The sequence below is a fragment of the Ciconia boyciana genome, chromosome 12 (assembly GCF_034638445.1).
Source record: "Ciconia boyciana chromosome 12, ASM3463844v1, whole genome shotgun sequence".
In the NCBI taxonomy this organism is placed as follows: Eukaryota; Metazoa; Chordata; class Aves; order Ciconiiformes; family Ciconiidae; genus Ciconia; species Ciconia boyciana.
The window spans coordinates 21465684-21489196 of record NC_132945.1 but is presented as its reverse complement, the minus strand read 5'-3'; the positions used below and the strand labels follow the sequence as shown (position 1 = coordinate 21489196).

Here is a 23513-nt window from a genome sequence, read left to right as displayed (position 1 = left end):
AAAGAGAACACACAGATATTAGCAAATGACAAAAAGCAGCTTGGCAGAAAAGATGCTTGCAAGGAAATAAAGGAAACACAGAATGAAATTAAAAAGCTGACTGTTGAATAAAAAGACCAGTCGCCAGAATTTCACACAAGCATAATTTAGAACTGAATCCATTAAAATGAATGAATTTACTATGTCAGGACAGGGAGAAAAAAAAAGAAAAAAAAAGTAGTAAAAAGAACGTTGAACATAATTTTCAGTAGTCTGAAGGTAATACATGAACTACTGCAGAATACTGCTTTTGTCAGTATCAGGCCTAGTATGATAAATGTATGAGTGAAAATACCTTTAGTGATAGACAGGAAGCAAAAAACTAGACTGTAGTCTAGTCTAGTACAGTCCGAAGACTGTAAAAACTATATAAATAAAAAAAGAGTTCAGCAGGACACTGGATTCAGAAGATGAGGGAGAAATTTAAGCCAAATATAAATAAAGCCACACTTGCAAATACAGAATCAAGACAAACAGAAAAGGGAGAATGAAGAGTATTATTTAATTCCACTAGACATGATAAAATAAACAAACTTGGATAAAAAGGAGAGTGAAGAGAAATATACAACACTTCTAAAGAGCAGTAAGAAGGCAGCTATTGAAATCATGCATTTAGAAGAGCTCACCTATCTATACAGTATACTAGGATTTAAAAAAAATATCATGAAGGACATAAGTTGAGTGAGCATCAGCTGAGAGCAAAAGATGAGGAGCTTTACTATAGTAAGTCTGCTGTTATTTAAGTCACAAATAATTTGTCTGCTGTAGGTTCAAACTGGTTGGTAAACAGTTAACTCCATACTTTTTTAAAATCAAAGAGCAAAAACAGATTAAGCAGAGATACAGCAAATAGCAGTTTCTGCATCGGACAACTTAATAGCACATTTTGATTCTACAGTCTCCCAACAGTAAGGTACATAAAGCCTTTTTTCCATATGACCCAATTTACATTTTTGGAAGAATCCTGCATGTAGAAATCATTCCTTCACTCTTGCTATTTCTACATGCAGGATTCTTCCAAAGTATAAACAACTTGTCCTGAAGATATAGGATAATCTTGTTGTCTTTGTTAATAAAAAAAATCAAGCTTTATGATCTGAACCTTTGACCCTGAAAGATGGTTTGTATTTTAAGTGCACTATGAGGCATTTGTTTTACCAGCACTCTGCTAACTTAATGGATTTATACTGGTGTATACTAAAAGTATCTGGCATAGTGCATGGACTTTTCTACAGTTTCACATGCCAAAAAGTTAGTTAGTTATTTTTATTTTCCAAACCAACCTTTTTGAACGTGATGATCCTAAGGATTTGGTTCTTTCTGAAGAACTACTGCCCTAAAACCAAGAAAAAATTAACAAGTCAACACATTTGTGACCAAGTGACCTGTCAACAAAAACAGTTTCTTACATTAGCTAGAACACATCTCAGAAGTCACCAGCGCTCTTACAAAAAAAAAAAAAAAAAAAAAAAGAAAAAAGCAGGAAAAGCATTAACAAAAAGTGACACACAATTTCAATTGTCATGCCAGTTCAGTTAAACTAAATCTATGGAGTTTCAGATCAGTAGTAAGACTCCAAGAAGTCACTATTCTTTTAAAAACAGATTTAAAAATAGGTGTCACCAAACTCTAAGCTAAGTCACTAATGCTCACTAACCTCCCTATGCATATATCAAAAGAAATTAATAGAGGGCACTGCTATAGGTTGAGACATTGAGAGAGACATTGCACGTATCTCAAGCACTGAATCTTTATGAAATTGAGGAAATTCTCTCCTTGTAATTCTTAACTTGCACTACCTGCTGAAAGTTCTCTCAGCTTTCTGGAGAAGGGACTGAGAATGGCTCATGATCACTGGTCGGTCCTAATCAGGAACAGTTCTGGGGCCTCCTGCTCTGTGTATCTTCACTGCAATGTTAACTTGCATGATTAGCACAAGGAAGTATGGCCTAACTCACACCACACCCACCTGCATCCATATTGCTGCGCATTTTCACTTTTTTACAATTCACCGGGATTCCTCACAGCACTCAGTGCTGCAGTAGCTTATGCAGGTCTACGAATGTTTGTCACACTATGTGAAGAAACCATCATCTTTTCTGACATACAGATATGGAGGGTTCTTGAAGGCTGGCACTAGAGAGCTATCACTAGTATGCACCCAAGAATTGCCAGCAGAATACAGACACTCGCTACCTGGCTCATATGCCAGAAAGGGCTGACTCTCTTTACAGGAACACTGTTTTTTCAGAGGTTTGTACACACATCATCATAACTAGGTTTGGGCAGTATCAAATAAATACCTGAATTTACTGCAATAAAGGCAAACTAAGGTGGGACACTGGCACTTGTGCCTTCTCTACATGTTAACATATTGTCAACAAGAGTGTTTCCAAAAGGAGAGTAGATATTAGTAAGACATACCACATTAAAAATGCCTTTGATGTATGTAACACACTATATAGAAGAAATCTGCTAATGTTTAATAAAGATCCTGTATCTCCATGGTTTTTTTCTTTCTTAAAAAAGGAAGCATATTTGCCTAAAAGGACAACTAAGTACCTACTTGTTATCTGAGTAACACGGTGTAAGTGTAAATATGAGGTAAAGACCAATTCTTTTAAACCAAAAATAAGTAACAGCCTGTCTACACATAAGCCAAAGGACAGAATAAGGATAAAAGAATATTAACCGAATTTCTTTAAAAATAAAAACTCACTTTGCAATATACTCAGTCGGAATCAATTAACAACACTTTGCATTTCTTAACAAAAATGCAACTGCATATCTCAGGTAAGTAAAACCTAACTCTCTAAACTGTGTTGGAGACATTTTTCCCAGGAATTATTGTGCATCAGAAAGACAATTAAGTTGTCCAAGTAAATCTGTGTTATTTCAATAATTTAGAAATATGGCGGGGGAACAGAATCGCTTGCATGCGCCTAAATCAAAGTGAGTATCACTCAAAATTTAAAATTTAATTTTAAATTTATTTTAAAATATTTTACAGCTAATGTTTCTATTCAGCAGATACAATGACATTTACTGCATGGTTCTGACAATATTCTTTTAAGTATTTATTGTAAAAGCAACAAAGTGAACTCAGCATTTTCTATACTAGCCATTCTGCACTAGTCATGCAACTAAAATTCAAAAGCGTTTTTATTCCTACCTCTTCTCTATTGTTCTCCATTGAAGCTGGACTAGTTTTAGGTTCTCTACTTTTACCTGTGGAGAGAAATTAAAGGAAACCACTAAAATGCAATAAATACTAGAAGTTCTTCACATTGTACGTCATAGCATTGTTTATGTTTCACCAGGGTGAATAAAGATGACTGTGTGACTTTCAGAGACAAACGGCTGCACAACAAAAACCAGTCCACTGTATGGCAGAAATTTTACAGAAATAATTTAGAAATTACTTTCAGCTAAGTTGCTGATCGGCTGAAAGACAGCCTTCCCACTGGTGAAGAAATACTGAAGAAATAAAAGTGCAACTGTATATGTAGAAATAATATATAGTTAGTGCATTTTTTTTAATCTCTAAGAAGTTACTTTAAGTATTCTCTCTTGCACATCTTGACATTAAAAACATAACATTAAATCTGGGATCATGGAACCACAGACAATAATCCCATTTGATACAGGGTATGATATAGAATTCCCATCTCTCGAACTTGGGAACTATGGAATATAAAACCTAAAGACATGCAACCTATTAGTATCTGTTCCATCCACTAGTCCAGGCAATGGAAGGGAAAGTTTCAAGTTCAGTGATTCAATGATACTTCTATGAAGTTGCTCAAAAGGCTTAGTAATAGCAGTATTTTAATAGATGCGCTACTGAGAAACACGCAAGTGAAGTGGTAGTATAATTACAGTATAATCATGACCATTTGTGATTTTAACATAAGACTGCTACCACTGCACTTACTATATCCTTACACTTCAGTTTTCGGAAAAACAAACAATTTTCTTTTACACTTTAAAAAAATCAAATCTCTTTGATTAGAAAATTTAGTGCTGGGTATTTGACCTAGGCTGAAATGTTTGGGTAAATTTCAGCCAAAATTATCCAGCCTTTTCTGCATGTGAAGCTAAGGTACGGGGGAATAACAAATGGAAACAGTTTTTGGCCCTTTTAAGTACCTGAAATTTCTTCTCTGGAATATTACAGGCATCCCCCCATTCTGAGGAAAGAACCTGAAATTTGCAAGAAGGGTGACATTTCTTCTGGAGACTAGACCCTGCCCACCTTCTACTCTTGACCAATTTTGCCCAAGTGGTAAATCCATGGAAAATACCAGTTTGCACATGCTCGGTGGAGATTTCTTTGATTCTGACAGCTACAATCTCTGTAGATTCTGCACTCAGACTGCTAACCAGACTGCACGCACGCTATTCCCAAAAGCAACTGAACATGCTCCATTGTCAGTTTGTACGTGTGACTGGACTGTACATGCGCCATCCCCACAGAATGACCGAGCATGTGGCATCCCCTCACAGCTCCTAGTTCTAACCCAACTGCACATGCTCCATCCACTTCAGGGCTATGAGAGCGCAGGATTTGCCCTGTGACTGCTGCTCCAGGGCAGGGGCTGGTCACTTGAAACAAGAGCAGGAAGTCAGTCTCTCCTACGCTCTCAGTGATTCTCCTGCTGGCACCCACGCAATGTAGAGGAGGGAGACATCCAATTCAAATGCAGAAAGGATAAAGAAACATTATTAAAGCTGTAAAATCAAGTACTCAAAAATTAAGAAAAGCCAGAATGAAAATTACCAGTGCAATTTCACTTTACTTATCATTGCTAGCATATAAGCATTATGGTACAGTTCAGCTCCATGGCAGTGCACAAGATGGAAGTGCTCAGCGAGCAACTGCTTCATATTTTAATTGATGTGTGTGTGTGGCAGGGACAGGTTCCAACCCTCGAGCCACTCAACCATCTTCACCACCACATCCCTCCTCACAACACTCTACCCAGTAGTTCACATATCCTCCAAATGCTGGATCAAAACGAGTTCCATTACTATATAAACCTGATTTGGCCCTAATCCTGTCTATCACTTGTACACTGAATGAGCATCCTGTGCATTAATAAAAAAATAGCACAATTGCTAAAGACACTATCATTATGCACAGAAAGTTGGGAGGGGAAGTAAATTTGCACAGTTAATTCTGGCGTTTCCTAATATTTAAGTGTTTAATTCTTGACTTTTCAACTTTAATACGTTCTTTTTTAAGAAATAAAATCTGAGATCTCAAAAACAACATTGAAACATGTCTGCTATTAATTAGTAAGTGTACCCCTGTTTCAAAGTAAATCTGTATTTTAAGGCAAGGAGCCAAATTCTACTTTGTACCTACAGAGGATAAAGGGAAAAGATTTCTTTTTCCCAGTATGCTCCTTCAGCAAAATTTCACTTCAAGATGCGTCTACATCACAGTTTAGTTTATTATTCTGCTGAAGTATCACAAGACAAAACATTAAAAGATAATAACTGCACACCAGAAAACCCGCATAAGTTTATTACTTAGGACAACAGGAGTTTGAAAATAAACTCCGTTAACACGGCCAACACACTCTCATTCTCCTGTACTCTATCACTTCAGCACAACTTTTAGCTCATTAAACAGCAGAGACTGAAAGGTTTTGCACCTGTATCCAGCCCTAGTTAAATTAGGAAACAGATTTAACCTAGTTAAATTTGGCAACAGATTTTATTGAGTACTGTTACAAAATAATTTCACTTTTTATGACTGTAATCAAAACAAAGTGTTTAAAATTCGTTACCTATTTCTAACCTGTAAATAAACATTTCTAATACCAAATTTGACGTAGTGTAGGCCTCAAGGTTTTTCAGAAGTACTATTTTGTTTTGAAATGTTTCCAGATTACACGTAGAAATCTTTTTCAAACAATTATGAAAACATTATCTCCAGAACCTTTTCCACAACTACAAGGACTGCAAAAGCTTTACTTCAGCAGAAAAAACAAGATACTGCACTTACACATTCAGGAAAACTGAACAAGCAAGGAAGCCCTACCATAGCAAATACATGCATGTTTGCCATCTCATGTTTCATAGAAGGTAAATTACCAGTAGGATTAGCTTTTTTTCACATTTAGAAAAGATTCAGAACCTAAAGAAATATTGTATCAAAGGCCTATTGTATATTTATCAAGATATCACCACTTAAATCACATTACGACTTTGCATAATTGCCCCAGTGAAGTGCAATACAGTGAAATAACAACACAAAGTTATTTGACTTTAGAATCATATATACATTGAAAATAAAAACATAAGGTGTCTTTTTACCTATGGTTTTGTTTTTAGATAGTGCTGGAGGAGAGTTTGCGTCCTCAGATTCTTCTGATGACTGAGCCAAGAAGTCATGAAGTTTCTGCACCAATGTATTCAACTTGCTTTCACTGTTAAAATACAAGTAAAACTTAAAGTTACCTATATATCTCACTCTAATTTAGCAAGCTTGAAAGAAATTATGTTTAATCTCAATTAACACACCTACAAAAGAAACTCAGTTATTGCCTAAACATTTGTTTCTGAAAGAGAATATCAAAGTAAATAAAAACCATACAATTTTGTTAAACCCTAAGTAAAATAATAGGTGCAGCCTTATTAACAAAAAAGCACTTTTTATTATTACTGTTAACAGTAATAATAAAAAGCCTATTTTAAATAGTTTTTACTGTCTAAAATTATTTACAATATTCAAGAAAGTCTGAGTGGTAATGCTGCTATGACATGAAGATAGCGAAAAATGAATTTAAGATTCTACTTTGTCAGAAGCTGAACAGGTCAAAATAATAAAATCTTTATTTTATTACAAAAAAATGTAACCTTTAGGGATATAAAACACTAGAAATAATAGCAAAATTTCACCTACAACCTTAGAAACAAACAGGTCCATTGAGTATGACGATGTACATGCTTATGCGAAGCTTATATTATATCAGCCATGTACATATACACTGTGTGTCCTGTATTAATTTTGTCAAAAAACAACCATGTAGGATCAGATTGTTTCTTGATCTGCTTGTAGGAGTATTCATAATTAATTTATAAAAAAATATTACCCCGGGAATTTTCACTAGGCAGTTTTAGACACCAGAAACTGGTAGTCTTGTATATATACTCATTACAGTAAAAAGGCAACACCTTTATTCTATGCTTTTGTTAAAAAGATATATCACTTCATCATGTACATGTTATTCCCTCTCATTTTACGTTGTTTATTTCGGATCTTCTCCTCCCAAAGCTTCTACAATTGCCTGAGACAAGTGCCCTTTTCTAGCTGCAAGCACACTGACTGAGGCCAAGGGCAGTCACCCTTTCCAACCCCCCTGTATCAAAAGTTACCACTCTCAGCTGTTTGTCACCACTTCCCTCCTGGACACTATCAGTCCTCTAAAATCTGCCAGCTGCCATGTCTGAGTCATCATACCTTATCTGCTACTAGATACCGGTTTTCAAACTGCTGAACCACACTACCCCCTTCATAAGTTAACCCAGTTAAAGGATACAAGCTTCCATCCTTTTCACTTTTTATTTCCCCATTACTTTCAAAATAGTCTTCTGATAGCACGAAGAATAAGATTTTCTGTCCCTGTTTCCAAGTTGCAGGAACTTTTGAATATTTATCAGAAGCTCAATCCACTCACCTTTACCATCTCTACTATTTCTCTGAACACATCAATTTATTAACCTCTGACTTTCAATTTAACTGTTATTGCTTTAAAAAAAAACCAAAACACAAGAAGGACATGCAGGTGAGCACTCTCTTAAGTGAGAAGTGAAAGGGTATCATCACATTAATGGAAATGACTATTTAAGCGAGTGAAAATAACCACATATAAAACATCCGTTTAAAAAAAAAAAAATCTGTAATTTCTTTAAATCTTCTGAAGTACTCAAAACAAAATAGCACTTTGTAATGGAAAGATTTTCTGCATGAGTAAAGGCCACTTTTCTTTTGAGACTACATACATACCATCAATCACTTGAGCAACTTTGAAAGAGAATGTAACAAAGCCTGGTTTAGTCTCAAGTGTATCTTAAAATTTTTCTCTCAATCTGTCTAAAAGTCTTTCCCTCTAATTACTGGACTCATGCTGCTACACAACTGCCAGTCCCTAAACTTGGGCTTCCCTTTTTGTCATGGATGGAGGACATACTTGGAAAACATTACAGAAGATGATAATGGTACGCTTCAGTTTTAACAGATTGCACGCTCTACTTTATAAAGGAGACTTAATGACAATTTATTCACATTAAGTTAAAAAAAATTAAAGAGTTGTTCAGAATTATTTGATAGTAAAAGTACATAAAGAGATTTTATATCCATTCCAGATGGTCCGAAGAACTAATGCACATTTAGAAAGGCCGGAAAAAGGACATTTTTGGTAGTAAAAAACAAAAAACCCCACATGTGGAATTCTGCTCATTTAGTTTATAAATAACTGGTTTTGGTAATAGCATTTTAGAAAAGAAAATGGGAACTATAGATGAGTTATATTATTACTGTTCTCAATACAAAACATTCAGAATAGTATGCATGTGTCTTTGTGACTAACACTTGGAACATTATCTACTACCATTTATTAATTCTTATCCTAACTACCCTAAAATTATCGTTTTCAGAGCAAAATGTTCATGCTGACAAACAACAACCAAAAAAACCAAATCTACAAACTAATACTAAAATGTCTTCTCTACTTGTTTTTCCTCTTGATTATTCAGCATTTTGTACCGTAAGCCTGTATTAAGGAATACCAGGTCAAATATAAGTAAAGGTGTTACACTTACTATACTTCACCCCAAAGAAAATTTAATTTAGGGCAATGCTTTACCTGTTTTTGTACAAAAGTGATTTTATGTCACGCATTTATAGTTGAGAATATATTATCTATGATCTTTTTTAAAGCTTCTACACCAAAATCCTTATTCTTTGTAATATATTAATATACCCATCCACTATTAAATTGTTCACAACCTATAAAATGTGTACTTTTTTTAAAAAACAAAGGAGCCTAAAAATTTAGAACCATCTCAGAAGCACTAAGCGAAGCAAGCAGCCTCCCTCTACCATACAGCAACAGTCCCTACACTATTTACTAGTGTTTTCAGGCTTGCATGTTCTAAGCAAATGGCTTCCCCATCAGTCTAGAGCTATTTCAACACTGTTTAGCCTACTTAAAACAGGAATGAAAAGAAAGGTGTCCTGCTATTATTGGTTTGGCCATGAACCTGATTTGTGACCTTGGGAAACTATCTTATAAGAGTACCATTTCTTACCTAAATTCAGAGCAAGTGCTGTAATCTTAAACAATAAATGCCTGGTCCTTACCAGGATAAAAAAAAAAAACATATTAGGCAAACCACGTATTACACTAAATGATTCTACAAATCAATAGAATATATAAGAAGAAAATGAAGGGACAGGTGCTATCCTAATCTAGACACAACATACTTAGTTCAATCTGGCTGTTGACTGCTGTCCCCCTGTATGCGCTTACCTGTATCAGGTCTCCGTGGCAAGGTTTTGGTAGCAGGGGGGCTACAGGGGTGGCTTCTGTGAGAAGCTGCTAGAAGCTTCCCCTATATCTGAGACAGCCAATGCCAGCTGGCTCCAAGACAGACCTGCTGCTGGCCAAGGCTGAGCCCATCAGCAACAGTGGTAGCGTCTCTGTGATAACATATTTAAGAAGGGGCGGGGGGGAAACCCCTGTGCAACAGCAGCTGGGGAGAGGAGTGAGAATACGCAAGAGAATCAACTCTGCACACACCAAGGTCAGTGAAGGAGGGGCAGGAGGTGCTCCAGGCGCTGGAGCAGAGACTCCCCTACAGCCCGTGCTGAAGGCCATGGTGAGGCAGGCTGTCCCTGTAGCCCATGGAGGTCCATGGTGAAGCAGGTAGATGCACCCAAAGGAGGCTGTGACCCTGTGGGAAGCCTGTGCTGGAGCAGTCTGTTCCTAAAAGACTGCACCTCGTGGAAAGGACCCACGCTAGAGCAGTTCATGAAGAACTGCAGCCCATGGGAAAGACTCACATCGGAGTTCACGGAGGACTGTCTCCCGTGGGAGGGACCCCATGCTGGAGCAGGGGAAGAATGTGAGGAGTCCTCCCCCTAAGGGGGAAGGAGCGGCAGGGACAACATGTGATGAACTGACCACAACCCCCATTCCCTGTCCCCCTGTGCCACCTGGGGGGAGGAGGTAGAAAAGTCAGGAGTGAAGCTGAGCCTGGGAAGAAGGGAGGGGTGAGGGAAGGTGTTTTAAGATTCAGGTTTTTATTTTCTCATTACCCTACTCTGACTTCTAATTGGCAATAAATTAAGCTAATTTCCCCAAGTTGAGTCTGTTTTGCCCATGACAATAATTGGCAAGTGATCTCTCCCTGCCCTTATCTCGGCCCACAAGCCTTTTGTTATATTTTCTCTCCCCTGTCCCACTGAGGAGGGGAGTGATGGAGCAGCTTGGTGGGCGCCTGGTGTCCAGCCAGGGTCAACCCACCACATTACTGCATCACCTGTGTTAGCTAATGATAATGCTTCTGCAAAGTGAGTCAAATCACCTTGGAGAAATAAAATTTTAAGGAACAGTTTTCATGTGGATCCAACTTGCCACACATTCACGTGATCATCCTCTCTGATGGCAGGTGAGCTGCTGAAATTCATAGCCAGGGCAGGGGAAAGAGCAGGACTGCCCGTTTCAGCAGCAAACCTGGGTCACATTGCATTATACTGTGAAACTGCACTGGGAAAAACCTTGTTATTGCACTCAGTTTCTATCTACTTTCTTCAGACACTTCAAAAGTGTAGGTGGGGAATGTCCCAGTTATTGTCAACATCTGGAAGAATAGTTTTAAAACCGTATTTTCTTTAAACAAACTAATTTCTCATTCTTCCACAGGATCCTACCAACTTTTAGTCTAAATAAGTGCCCCTCATCTGAATTTCAAGTGGCTCCTGAAAGTCAGTGAAACAGGAGTGCCTTCCAGCTTTTCATCTATCTCAATGTTGACAAAAATGCTTTTGCAAAATTTTTCCTACCTTTAGTACTCACCTGCCTTAAGCTCAACACTTGCCTAACATTTATCTATGTTTAAACTTTTAAAATAGTTCAAAGGCACAAGTTTTTAAAATTCATCTTTACAGTTGCTTCAAGTTAAGTCCCAAGCATTTTTCACTTTTGAAGCTGAAATGAAATACTGCAAAACAACAAGTATTAAGCAGAAAAAATTAAACAATCCTTAGGAAAAAAAAAAAAAAGAAAAATAAAACCAGATGTGCTTTTAAACTGCCAGTCTGTAGACTACCATCCTCTGCTTCAGACTGTATCCCTATGTGAATTACAGAAATCCGACACAGCAAAAGTCTGAATATTTTAATTAAGTCAGTGGGAAGAAGAAGCGAGACAATTGACTATGTCTATGTTAGAACACAGGAAGGTTTGGTGCTGGATATTGACCCAATATCCATGCTACATACATTTCAGTAATTCAAACTAGGTGTACTCTGGTTCTGCAGACTAAACAAGCACTAGCAGTTGGGGCACAGAATGCTGAAGCACACCGTTCAGCTTTGTTCCACCGAGAAGGAATCCAGTTTGTGCACTCCAAGCCCTCCCTGCACGATCAACAAAACTTAATAAGAAAGGACAATCTGGAGACTTTTTCAAAAATGTACTTCTTAATTCAGGTGCTAATATGGATGCACCCAAAGTTCTGAAGGAGGTCAGAACACATTTTTCCAAAGCATTTCTATGTCTAATGTGTCAGAAACATGATCATCATTTAAAATTACTGTTTTATAGGAAATAAAACGGAAATTGGTGTAATTTAATTAAACATACAATTTCAAAACTGGTACTAGGCATCCTTCCCCCCCCAAATGTATAATTTCTTTTCATACTACCTAAGCCCTAATATAATCAGGCCAGTATTCTGCTACCTGCAGATCTTCATAAAAGTTTTTCCTGATGAGAAGCAAAAGCGTTAGACTTACACCAATTCAAAGATTTCAGTTACAAGGGCAGAGCCTACATAGTCGTTTCATATGAAATGCGTCAATATTGTGGCTGAACACACATGAATGAAATACCCTAACACTGTTGGAAACAGTGAAAGATGATAAAACCTACAACAGAAGTTGTTTATTTTCTTATCCCTAGTCAGAAAAGGAGTGAACTTGTCACCTTGAATCGTGTATAACAAGTATGCATTTTAGAATATTTTAGTATATGAGCATGTAGTTTAGAATATTTTAGAATAAAACAGAAATAGTAATAGAAATAGTGTAAGAGGTATTAGTAGTTAAGAAGGGATCACAGTTAGAATAGAAGTTAGCATACCAGAGTGTGAGAATCATAGACAGTTAGCAACAGAAACTAGCATACGAGACTGTGAGAACTGTAGAATCTTCAAGGTGATAGATAATGCCTAAGTTAGATAAGAGGGTACAGGCACCGCATATTTTACTAACATGCATATGTTTGTCCTAAAAGAATGCGAAGCTGTAACCCTTCAGAGACCAGTAACGGGAACATCCTCTTACTGGGAGAGCCGTAAAGATAAAGGGACACCACAACAACCATGAAAACAACAGGAATAACAGTAACTAGGGGAAAGGTAAAGGTGGCAGGGGGGGATTGCGACCACTGACCCAACTGGGGGACAAAAGGACTGCCCCCCCCCTTGTGAGCATGCACAGTGAATTAAAATCATACTGTGACTTTAATGGAAGAAGAGGATGATTAGTTAGTCTAATGATTATGTATTAGATAGGCATGGTGTGTTAACTTTTATGTAAAAATACTGAAAAAGAATTGCAATAGGTGTGCTCGATTTGTGGAAATTTTCCACCTTGCACCCTGGGCAGAATAAAGCAATGTCTCCTCTCTGAACATACTCTGTGTGTTTTGGGAGTTATTTTACAGCGAGGTAACAAACACACCTGCAATATCCTAAGAAGCCTACTTCTCCCAGAAAAAATACATAACCAGAAAATAAAATCAGCCTACCACTATATCAGCTGAACAAGTAAAAGAATATGGTTTTATAGAGGTGGGGAAACAGAGCACTTCTATCCTAGTTGTTGTTTTTTAACTCAACGACGGTTTTCCAAGGGCAAAGCAACACAATATTGTATAGCCTAAATCAGATTAATATTTTGTAACTTATTTACACTGATATACCAATTACACCAAAACAAGCAAGGCTTTACAGTCAGGATTCACACAATCTGTTGAAGCTGGCGTGAACCAGCTCTACTGCCAAAGGACACAAACCCTCATGCCCCAACACACACACCTGATGCCACCCACACTCTCAGTTCTCTCCTTTCTGCTCCACTTCAGTACAAGTATTTGTTTTGACCTATGCACAGAAGCTGATCCATATTAAAAGCAGACATTTCTTCTACTGAATGTAGATAATTTCCCTAATCCAGCTCACTGCTCATTGGTATCAATGTTTCTGCGAGCAGAGGTGATGACAGTCTGAGCTGAGGAGGAAGGGACTGTAACTTCAGTGGCAGCAATACGCTATATGAGCTCGAACTCTCTCGCAGCAGCAAAATTAGAGCTGGTCAGGTTAATGACACCAAGAATCACAGAATCATTTACATCGGAAGGGACCTCTGGAGATCGCTTAGTCCAACCCCCCAGCACAAGCAGAGACAGCTACAGGAGGTCACCCAGAAATATGTCCAGTCAGGTTCTGAGTACCTCCACAGATGGAGGCTCCGCAACCCCTCTTGGTGACCTGTTCCAGTGTTTGACCATTCTCACAGTAAAGAAGTTCTCTTGTGACTAGACAGGATTGTACCACACTAAACTTATTAAATCAGATACAGCCAGAAAATATCTGAATACCGAAGCTCTGACTGAAAAGAGATGCAGGCATCTAGCACTTCAACAAACTCAGAGATTCTATGCTTAAGACTTCGTTAACAGAGATTCACTCTTTTACTTTGTTTAGAACTGACTTTAAACCCACAGGGGCTTAATCAAGTGATACCTAGTACAGTTGAAGACACTCAGTGATGTGGATGAAGTAACTTTGGAGCTTAAGTACAACATAACAGGTTCAGACAAGTAAACAGAATTATTTTCCTCCAGACACACAAGGGGAATGAGAAAGCAATGGTTCAAAGTCACTAAGAGACCCTTTATTCTGTTCAAGGAAGATTACACAATTTCTTTTTGTTGAGATGGTATCCAAACAACCAGATCAGAATTCAGCTGAGAGTTACCATGCTTCACTAAAAGTGAAAAATTATTTGTTTTTTAACCTGTTTCTTTAATGGGACCTTAAAGGAAAAAAAAAAAAAAAAAAGCTAAGACAAACAATCTCATTGTTAGGTTGGCTTGAATGCCACACAGAAGTCTATAACTTCAGTAGCAAAATAATCTGCAAGCTGAAAAAAGACTAACTGAAGTCAACCACTTGAAAATCTAAATACAGTATTTTCACCTTTATGAGACAAAAATAATGGCAAACTGAATACCTTGCATATTGATTCAGGAAAGGAAGCTCAAACTAGCATATATAACATACAGAACAGAAAGTTGTATTTGAAAAGCTTAAACATGTTTAGTGTAAAGGGAAAGAAAGGCTCCACATGCAATAGCATCGTGCCCCTCTAACTCTACAACTGCCTTCTCTTTTGCTTCATTTGCCTTCTGCTTCCTGGAGTTTATCACAGATTCTCAACAAGACATCATTCATTACAAACTCTGTCTAAGAATTAAAGCGTGTCCCTTCAAGTCTCCCAGATATTCCCAATCAGGTTTGCTACAGGTTTTAAGGATTGTAGCCCATCTGAAGCGTAGTTTTTTTATTTTACAAGGTAAAAGTAATCTCAGTTTGCCCCACTGTCAGTCCTGAATTTGTTGCCTAATTTTTTGTTTTGCTTTACATGATAGATGTATTTGCCCAACAAGGCTTCAACTGTAGAAGCCTTGTTAAGACCTACAGTTGGACCTACTAAGATAGAAATTTCTACAGCTGTGCAGCTTTCAGACTTGCAAATAAACAGTCTAAATAGCACTGCAGTTGACACTGGTCAACAACCTGTGTAATCAAGTTCTTAAATCTTTTTTCAAGGTTTCACTCCTTTTCTAAAGGGAAAAAAAAAAAGAAAAAAATATCAACATCAATCAATCCATCATCCACCTTGAATGACAACTGCCTGGTGGCTACATGTTGTAACAAATTATGAAAGCTTTATACTCTTCCTTTAGTAAATCAGGGCACTTTACCTACCATCTTCTAAAGTCAATATAAAATCTTCCATTATATTTGCCACTGAATTTCTACAATTTCTTCTTTCCCCTCCTGACTCACCACTGGAACAACCTGCCACCGACCTATCCGTGAACTGATTCATGTTTCCAAATCACCTGCAGGCACAAGCTGAGCTCCAGTGATACGAAATGTGATTTCATGAGGTTCAGCAGTATCCTTAGGCTTTCCTGTTTACAAAAGACACATCTAGCGATCCAATCTAAAAATGTACTTTGTCATTAGACTGCAGGCATTTGCTTTTATGGTGAACACACCACATTCTAGTATTATTTTTTGTATTTTCTTTTGGTGAGGTATATCCACGTAAAAAGCACCAACTTTTCCTCTCTTTAAGCAGAGGGTGCAAGTGCTCATCTATAACGGAACTGGGAATTCCACGTTTCCACAATGTTAAGGCCATCCTACTGCAGAACTTGTGTTAACACCTCTTTGTCACACTGAATTATTTAATAGAAAATTAAGATACCTTCAGTTAAGCCCTACAGAGACCTTGACACAAAGTTTACAAAACCCTAACAGAGACAGTGTTGTACTAAAACAGAAATAACAAAGTCACTGCAGTAGTTCCTCTCAGAGAATTTCATTTAAGTAGTGCAAACACATTGGCTGTGAGGCACATCTGGCACAGAAGACGACATCCAGCCTAAAGTTTTGCTCTTCCTGGGGGAAGAGTCTTGGGGGAATCTGCTTATCCCCATTCCACATGATTGTGTGAAAGACAGCTAACTTACACTGTACCTTCAGAGAATATGTAAGATTGCTATTGACTTATTTCCAATTAATTATTGTGGCATTAAAAAACATGCCTCAAAAAACCCTATAATTATCACTCAGAACAAAGAAATTCAAGTGACTCAAAAATGCAGAAAATTTAACAAAAATGTTAAGACCAAGTTACCAAATATCATACTGAAAGTTGAAAAGTCTGAATCATAAAAAAAAAAAAATATATGAAGTGTATTTTGCCAACCTAAAAAAAATCTAGTATCACTACACTGACTACCAGATAGTTCAAGTCAGTAAGATTCAAAACTTGTCTTCTTTTTCTATTGTTATGCCTATTTGGTACAATGTAGGAACTGATTGGTAGGAACAGGTTAGGTCACTATAACAAAGATTCCTTCACAAAAAAAAAAAAAAGTGCTGCCTCTGTAAATGTTTATAAAGATTTCTCTACAATTTTTGCCCAAAAAACTTGATTTCTTTTTTTAAGTTTCTTAGTAAGTTATTCCAGTTTTCATCATGTTTTTCAGCATTCCAAACTTCTCATCCTGGACATGGGAGACTCCTAGGTGCTTAATATTAAATAAAAGTATTCCTTACAACAAAAGTTTAAAACTTCACCACCAGCAGACTAGTATTGATTGATTATTTTCCTTTTAAACACTGTAAGTCTATCTTCCAGAAGTGCTGGGAAAATATTTTCCATCAAAGTTCTATTGTTTGCATATCTTCCAAAGAATTCTAACAACAATCTCCTAGCTTTATTTCTGTACGCGTCTTACACAAGCAAAACTGCAGATAGCAGAAGATGAAATGAACGTGTCGGGTAACTGTGCAGGGTGACAGAAATGCAGGCAGCTGACAGGCCAACAGGACTTGTGGGAAATGGGAACAAAAGAGAGAGTGCGCGTGTGTGCTTCTTTTCCTTCTCATTCTCTCCAGCTCCAATTTTAAGTGGAACTTGAATTGACAGAAAATAAGAAAAAACCCATGCAATGTGTTCATCAGCTTATAACCCTGAAACACCGGTACCTACAAGGTCATGCCTAGTTCCTGGCATGGAACTGTTCCTGTAAAATAAAAACAAACTGTTCAAGATGAACTCTATATGGGATGAGAATTATAATAAACATTTAGACTGAATGAGAACATGAACACAAGAAAAGTTTGGAGCACCAAAAAAAAAAAATTATGTCCATCTACTTAAAAGTAGTTTAAAAAAGAGTCACAGGGCCTGTTCATTATGTAGGACAGATCCAACCCAAAGACTACATACAATGTCACGTCCATTTTGTACATACTTCTTGATCTTCAAGATTACACATAATCTGAAATAATCCAATTTACCTTTCTGACTGCAGGTAATCTGAAAAATTGCACGGAAAATATATGAGCTTCTGTATCCTCTTCCACTGAAGCACCAACTAAAGCAGCACCTTAGTAGTAACACTAATTGTTGCACTAACGACAACATAAGAATATGGAAAGGGTTAAGTACAAAACCTTCATAATGTAGATCAGGAACAAGTGGTTCAAAAAAAAGACAAAGCAGACATGGGAAAACAGAGAACAAAATACAACAGTCATAGTAAAATAAAAAGCAAAGTGGTCCAAATGGAAAAGCATTTTTCAGAATACATAATACTAATTATGACTGTAAAGCCGTCAATAAATATTAGTAAGCCAGATCTTTTTGCTATACAAAAGTGAAACTCTACTCTTGATTTTCAGGGATTGGGGAAGAAAACGGAGAAAGCCCCTTAATTAGTATTTCAGTCTACACACAAAATACATCGATCCACCACAAGTGGTTTAAGCTGTCTAAGTACTTTAAGAACACCGAGGGGAGAAAGTAGAAGTGAGAAAGGGGGAGGAGATGGACAATCCTTAACTTACAAAATAAGTAAGAAAACATACACAGAAGAAACTGCTAACTGTTGGAAGTCATCCACCAAATAATGTATATTTGCAATACTTATGACTTACATCCAGCAGGTGATCAATAACAATCTTTTAAAAACCTCTTTTTGTTAGAAGTAGATTACATATGCATTACTTCCTCAGAAATGTTAAGGCTTTAAAATCAAGCAATAAACAAACAGAGGGAAACTACCATCCCTTAAACTCCTGGCTGAAAGGAAATAGTAGTTATGAACTACTCAAGTCTAAAACTGGGTGGTGAAGATACACGAATATGACCCCAGAAAAAACTTTATCCAAGGCTCAGTACTTAAGACAGCGTGATGCTTCCCTTTCTTAACACTGTTTGATGTTGAAGGTACGTGCAACATTCCTGAGGGTCAAGTGACAGTACTTCATTGTTTATATAGTGCCTTGGGCATTTGGAATATTTGCGGGTGATGGACTGCGTTGATCAGACCCCTTGAGATACCGATAAACCGAAAGCATACAAAGCCAACTATTTATTAATAGTTTAACATGGCGTCTTTCTTAACACTGACTTTACTTGGTTTTTTGTCAGCTTACTTACTTTACGCAGCAAAACAGGAGCCGTTCGTAATAATTAACACGGTAGGAGACAGCTCTTCAAGGGTAGAGGGAGATGTTTGTAAACCAGCATGAAAACAGATCCTTTACGGGGGGACCAGCAGGACAGGAAGACTTTACTACAGCACAAACACGTGGGGCGGGGGCGGACAAGCGGAGGGCACATCCCCGCGGCACCCCGCGGCGGGGGCATGGCGGCCGATGGCGGGGGGCGATGGCGGCCCCGCCCCTCCAGGCCTTCCCGCCGCTTCCCGCCGGAACGGGACAGGACAGCCCTGCCCAACCCAGCCCTGCCCTGCCCGCCCCTCGGGCCCGGGCCCGACCCCGCCGTGCCCGCGGAAGAGGGGCGTGCGTGCCGCCGCTGCTCAAGCGCCGGGCCGCGGCGAGACGAGACGAGCCGAGCGCCCGCCGCCCGGCTGCGCCCGGCCGCCACCCGCGCCGTCCCCTCCCCCTGCGCTACCCACCCGGCCTCCCGCCGCCATCCCGCCTCCTGCCCGACCTCCGCCAGCGCCCGCCGCCCCGGGCCCGGGCCCGTCCCCGCCCCACCCCCGCCGCGGGCCGGGCCGGGCGGTGCAGCCGCGGAGGCCGCCCGCCAGCAGCGGCCGCCGCTCCCCGCGCCAGGGGCGGGCTCCGGGCCGTACCTCACGGGCTCTGCGGTCATGTCTCCGCTGCCGCTGCTCGGTGCGGCCGGCCGGGCCGGAACCGGGCTCAGGCGCTGAAAGGAGACAAAGCCGTTATTGCCACCATCGCAAGCTCCGGCGCCATCTTATCGGAGGGAGGCTGAGGGAGACCTGCCTCCTGCCGCCTTCCTCCTTCGCCGACTCCCATTGGCTCCTTGCCGCCCCCAGCTATTTTCTAATTGGGCGGCTCCGACGGGGCCTGTTGCTAGGGTCGTTCACGTCACCGTCCCAACCTTCCCCGCTCTGATTGGCTGGAGGGAGGGTTACATCACCGGCAGGGGCCTGACGTCACGCACCCAGTCCCGTGACATCATTTCAAAACAAAGTGTATTGACGACTTTGCCCAGCAGGGGGCTCCAGCCTATGGGTGCCCCCACGGCCTCGGCCATTGCGGCGGGAGCCGAGCGCACACCCAGCGCGGGCAGGCAGGCAGGGTCTCACCCCGTCCCCAGCCGCCCACTTCATCGTCAGAGGACTGCGGCTTTGGGCAATTCTGCAACCCGGATTCAGCAACATCAAGTTAATCGTGGCATTTAAATACAACAGCCATGCGAAGAGTAACATGGCGATGCCGGCCAACTCCAGTAACAGCACCAGAATGACCCTAATCCTCCGTGGGGATCAGCCATCGAACTCAAAGCAGAGCAGGACATGAGCACAGAAGCAAACTTTGGAGGAGACAGTTTCCCAAGTACAAATAAAAAGACAGCAAGATATGAATAATGCAAGCTATATTGAGAATTATCAAGGTTGAATTTGTTGAACAGCACCCAAGTTACACTGCTAGCTAGAGCTTCACTTAAGCCCAACTTTGCTAGAATTTTTTTTTTTTTTAAACAGAAGATTCTTTAGAAAAGGAAACACATAGTTGGCAGCTTCACGTAAGTGAGCCAAGATAATTTTCCCTGCTTGTACTAGCAGCTTCTACATTCCTGTCAGATGTTAAAATCTGTATGAAAGGAAGAGGATTGGAATACATCCCTGTTCAGAGGGAAAGAAGTTACATGCTTTCACGAGAAGGCTACCAAACTCCACTGGCTGGGGCTTTCATGTAAACTTCCATCTCCCCACATGACCAAAACAGAATGGACCACCAAAACCAAGTCCAGTACCACAAAGAATTTGAAACAGGTGACACAAGTATTATTCACTTATAAAGATAACCAGTTTTGAAAATTAATGTATTTTTCTGCAGAAACAACAACAACAAAAAGGTACCAACTCACCTGGTTTCGTAATGCAATGTGCAAAATATGAGAACAAAAATCGTGACAACCTTGTCCTCTTAAGTATAACTACTCCTTAATATCTATTTCATTCTAAAAGGCAATGATAATAGAATAAATAGCATTTTTGCACTTCAGCACATACAAGCTTACACACCCCAAGGAAATTCTACCAACTGGTCTAAACATAATTTGCTTTAGAATTTAACATTTTACCCAAGAACTGCATCCTGTACTTGCTGAATTTTAGCAATACCAAACAGCATATTTAATAGCAGCTTTGTTAACAAAGCTATCTCACGGTCAATGCTACAGTTTTAAAAGACCAAAGCATCACCTGCCTTCTAGCTACATTTTAGATGGAAAAAAAAAAATCCGAGTTAACCGACTAATACGAATTCCATTAAAAAATTGCAAGAAGCCATTCTATTTTTTTGCCACCAGCCAGATGAATTAAACCGGAAGCATTACCTATTCTTAGCTCTGCGTTAGTATTCCAATTGTGCGATTAAAATAAGAACACAAAACATTTCTTTTCCTCTTGAAGGGATTTAGTCTGGACTAATATCCTACTGGACTAGTATCCTACTGATGTAGAGTAACTACATACATCTATTTACTACTTTTACATTATAAGATTTTTTTTTTCTTTTACTATTTCCTTGGGAGATGGAAGAAGGTATTCGAAAGCAGTTTAAAAAAAACAAATTTAATTGCCTCCAATTCGTAACTTACATCTAAAGTCGCACATGAAAAAGAAATCCTGTTGTGAGAAAAGGTCAAGATAAAGTAAGAATGGAAATGCTTCCATCTCCCAACAATTACTCCAGAAAACAAAACGTGATACTATCATGAGGTTGTCAAAAAAACAATTGTAGAAGCACACTGAAATCTGCAGGTGGGCAGGTGTTGTGTGCATCTGTAGAGAAACATTCCGCACATCTAACATACCTACAGTTATATTTCCCCAGCACACAGGACCCCTTCCCCCAGCGCTCTACTAATAGACTCTGCTGGCTGCTCCAATATACCTGGAAGAATGAGGATTCAGAGCTTAGTTTGCAGGACAAACCAAGGGCCACTGTAGAGTCTCGTCACACTGATTATTTTTTTTCATAAGGATAGTAATTAGTTTTCTTAAGTAGATATTAGCCTACTTTTAAGAAAAATGGCTGAAAGACATGTATAGTTATCAATTGACAAGAGAATATTTTAATAACTTTATGTGCTCCTGACCTAGAAATACAAACTACATATACATCTTTTTCGGATTATTATCTGTGATAAAGTAGCACAATTAATCCAGAACAATAAAACACTATGCTTAAATTCATTTTATAGGAATGGTCAAGATCTGAGCTTTTAAATTGAATAGATTATGTGCAATGAAACTCATTCTCTACTCATCAGACAAAAAGCATGACAAAAACTGAAAACAGATGACTGCTTACTCAAGAGCCTGGGTTTGTTCTTTGTTTTGCTGTTACTCTATTCCTCTTAATAAAGTTTGAAGTGATGATGTGGAATCAGTTGACTAGTGGTTTGTATTTTGATAATTAACCTTTTCAGCATGAGAAAGCAGTAAACATCGAGGTCCAACACAGAAACAAAGTGCCAGTACTTTTCCAAATCCTTTGTGAGAATTTCTCATAGCAGATGAAAGCACTTTGAAATTTTAACTTGTTAAAAAATCTGATTTCAGCATAAGTGATTTTCTATTATAGACTGGACAATTTTTAAAACACGCTATCAGAAACTATTGCTAATAAACCATCAAGGAACGCTACAGACCATCCTTTTCTCCCAACAAAGTTTGGCTACAAGATGCCACGATCTAGCATAATCTGATGTCATGGGCAGCATACCCAAACAAGCATAAGCGATTCAGGTATCTGATTTTCTTTGGATGTTCCAAATGTTTAGAAAGTTAAGCAATTTACTTTCTTCTGTACTTCTAAAACTTCTACTTTGATTTGTCAGGAATATAGACTAGGAATAAAAAGATTTAAAAAATTTCAGTTATGCTTACTTTTACACTTTCAACAAGGCTCAGAATAAGCCTCGCTGTACATTTAGTTAGATGTCCAATAGTTGTGACCATAAAAGCATCTACATTTTTCTCCTAAAGCCTCTAGGCAGCCATCAACTCATCATATTCCCCAGACACTGATGGCTATCCCATTGCCTGCCAAAAGCTTTAACTTGTTCTTACCCTCATGTCTGAATGTGTATCTTAATCACGTGATTGCATACGTATACTCAGCCACAAGGACATCACCAGCCACGGGAGTAATTAAGGTTATTTGCACAAGCACCAAGCCATACACAGCAGATGCAGAGCTGAGCACATTTTCCATCTTGTTGGAGGACTGAGCAGTCCTGCCCCTGAAGAGCATGTGCTTACGAAGCTCCTCTGTTAAAGGCTTAACTGCAGGAATGGCTACTAGGCACCACCATTAAGCAGCATGTTTTGTGCTGAACAACAGAATGGTTTGAAGACAGGAGCTTCCAGTAAATTGTAGGTAACACAAACCATTACCTATATTAATCCAGTTAGATCTACTATCTTGCCTTGGGCTTAGCTCATCAGAGAACTCCCTAAATTATTTCTAGCTATTATTCCAAAATAATTTTTAAATACACCACAGCCCCTTCTCAAAAGCAGAAATCTTTGAGGCCAGCTACATTAACAAAACCACACAGTCCATTTTCAGCTACAGAACATATAATTTCCTCCTTTTATTATAATTAGTGTTCTCTAAAGGTGACCTTTTACAGTACTTCCGCGCTGTTTAATGACTCACTTTCTAAAGGAGATGGCCTCATCAAACTCCCAGTTTTAGCATACCAGTTCTCAAATGCATTGCCTCTTCCACCTTTGTTCTGCTGGTCCAGAACTGTATTATACTAACTAGTTAGTGAGATGCACGTGCCAATGGTCCCAAATAATCACTTTGGGTACCAATTATAGCTGACCATTACCTCTCAAATGCTGCACAAGTCA

The 23513-nt window shown here is 38.9% G+C and overlaps 1 protein-coding gene across 10 annotated transcripts in view; it reads right to left on the bottom strand.

Moving 5' to 3' along the window:
• Nucleotides 1-19413, bottom strand: part of ATRX (ATRX chromatin remodeler) — a 90205-nt gene extending 70792 nt beyond the window's left edge. For 4 of the 10 annotated variants that reach the window (XM_072877489.1, XM_072877490.1, XM_072877496.1 and 1 more), the window contains exons 1-5: nucleotides 19245-19413; nucleotides 18587-18640; nucleotides 6364-6476; nucleotides 3212-3267; nucleotides 1323-1375 (exon numbers count right to left, since the gene is read on the bottom strand). In XM_072877489.1, coding sequence (XP_072733590.1) covers nucleotides 1323-1375; nucleotides 3212-3267; nucleotides 6364-6476; nucleotides 18587-18640; nucleotides 19245-19264 — 296 coding nt within the window. In that variant the 5' untranslated portion in view covers nucleotides 19265-19413. Of the gene's footprint in view, nucleotides 1-1322; nucleotides 1376-3211; nucleotides 3268-6363; nucleotides 6477-17442; nucleotides 17557-18586; nucleotides 18723-19244 lie in introns of all 10 variants that reach the window. The other 6 variants (XM_072877494.1, XM_072877495.1, XM_072877493.1 and 3 more) reach the window with 6 other exon arrangements.
• Nucleotides 19414-23513: the final 4100 nt, after the last annotated feature.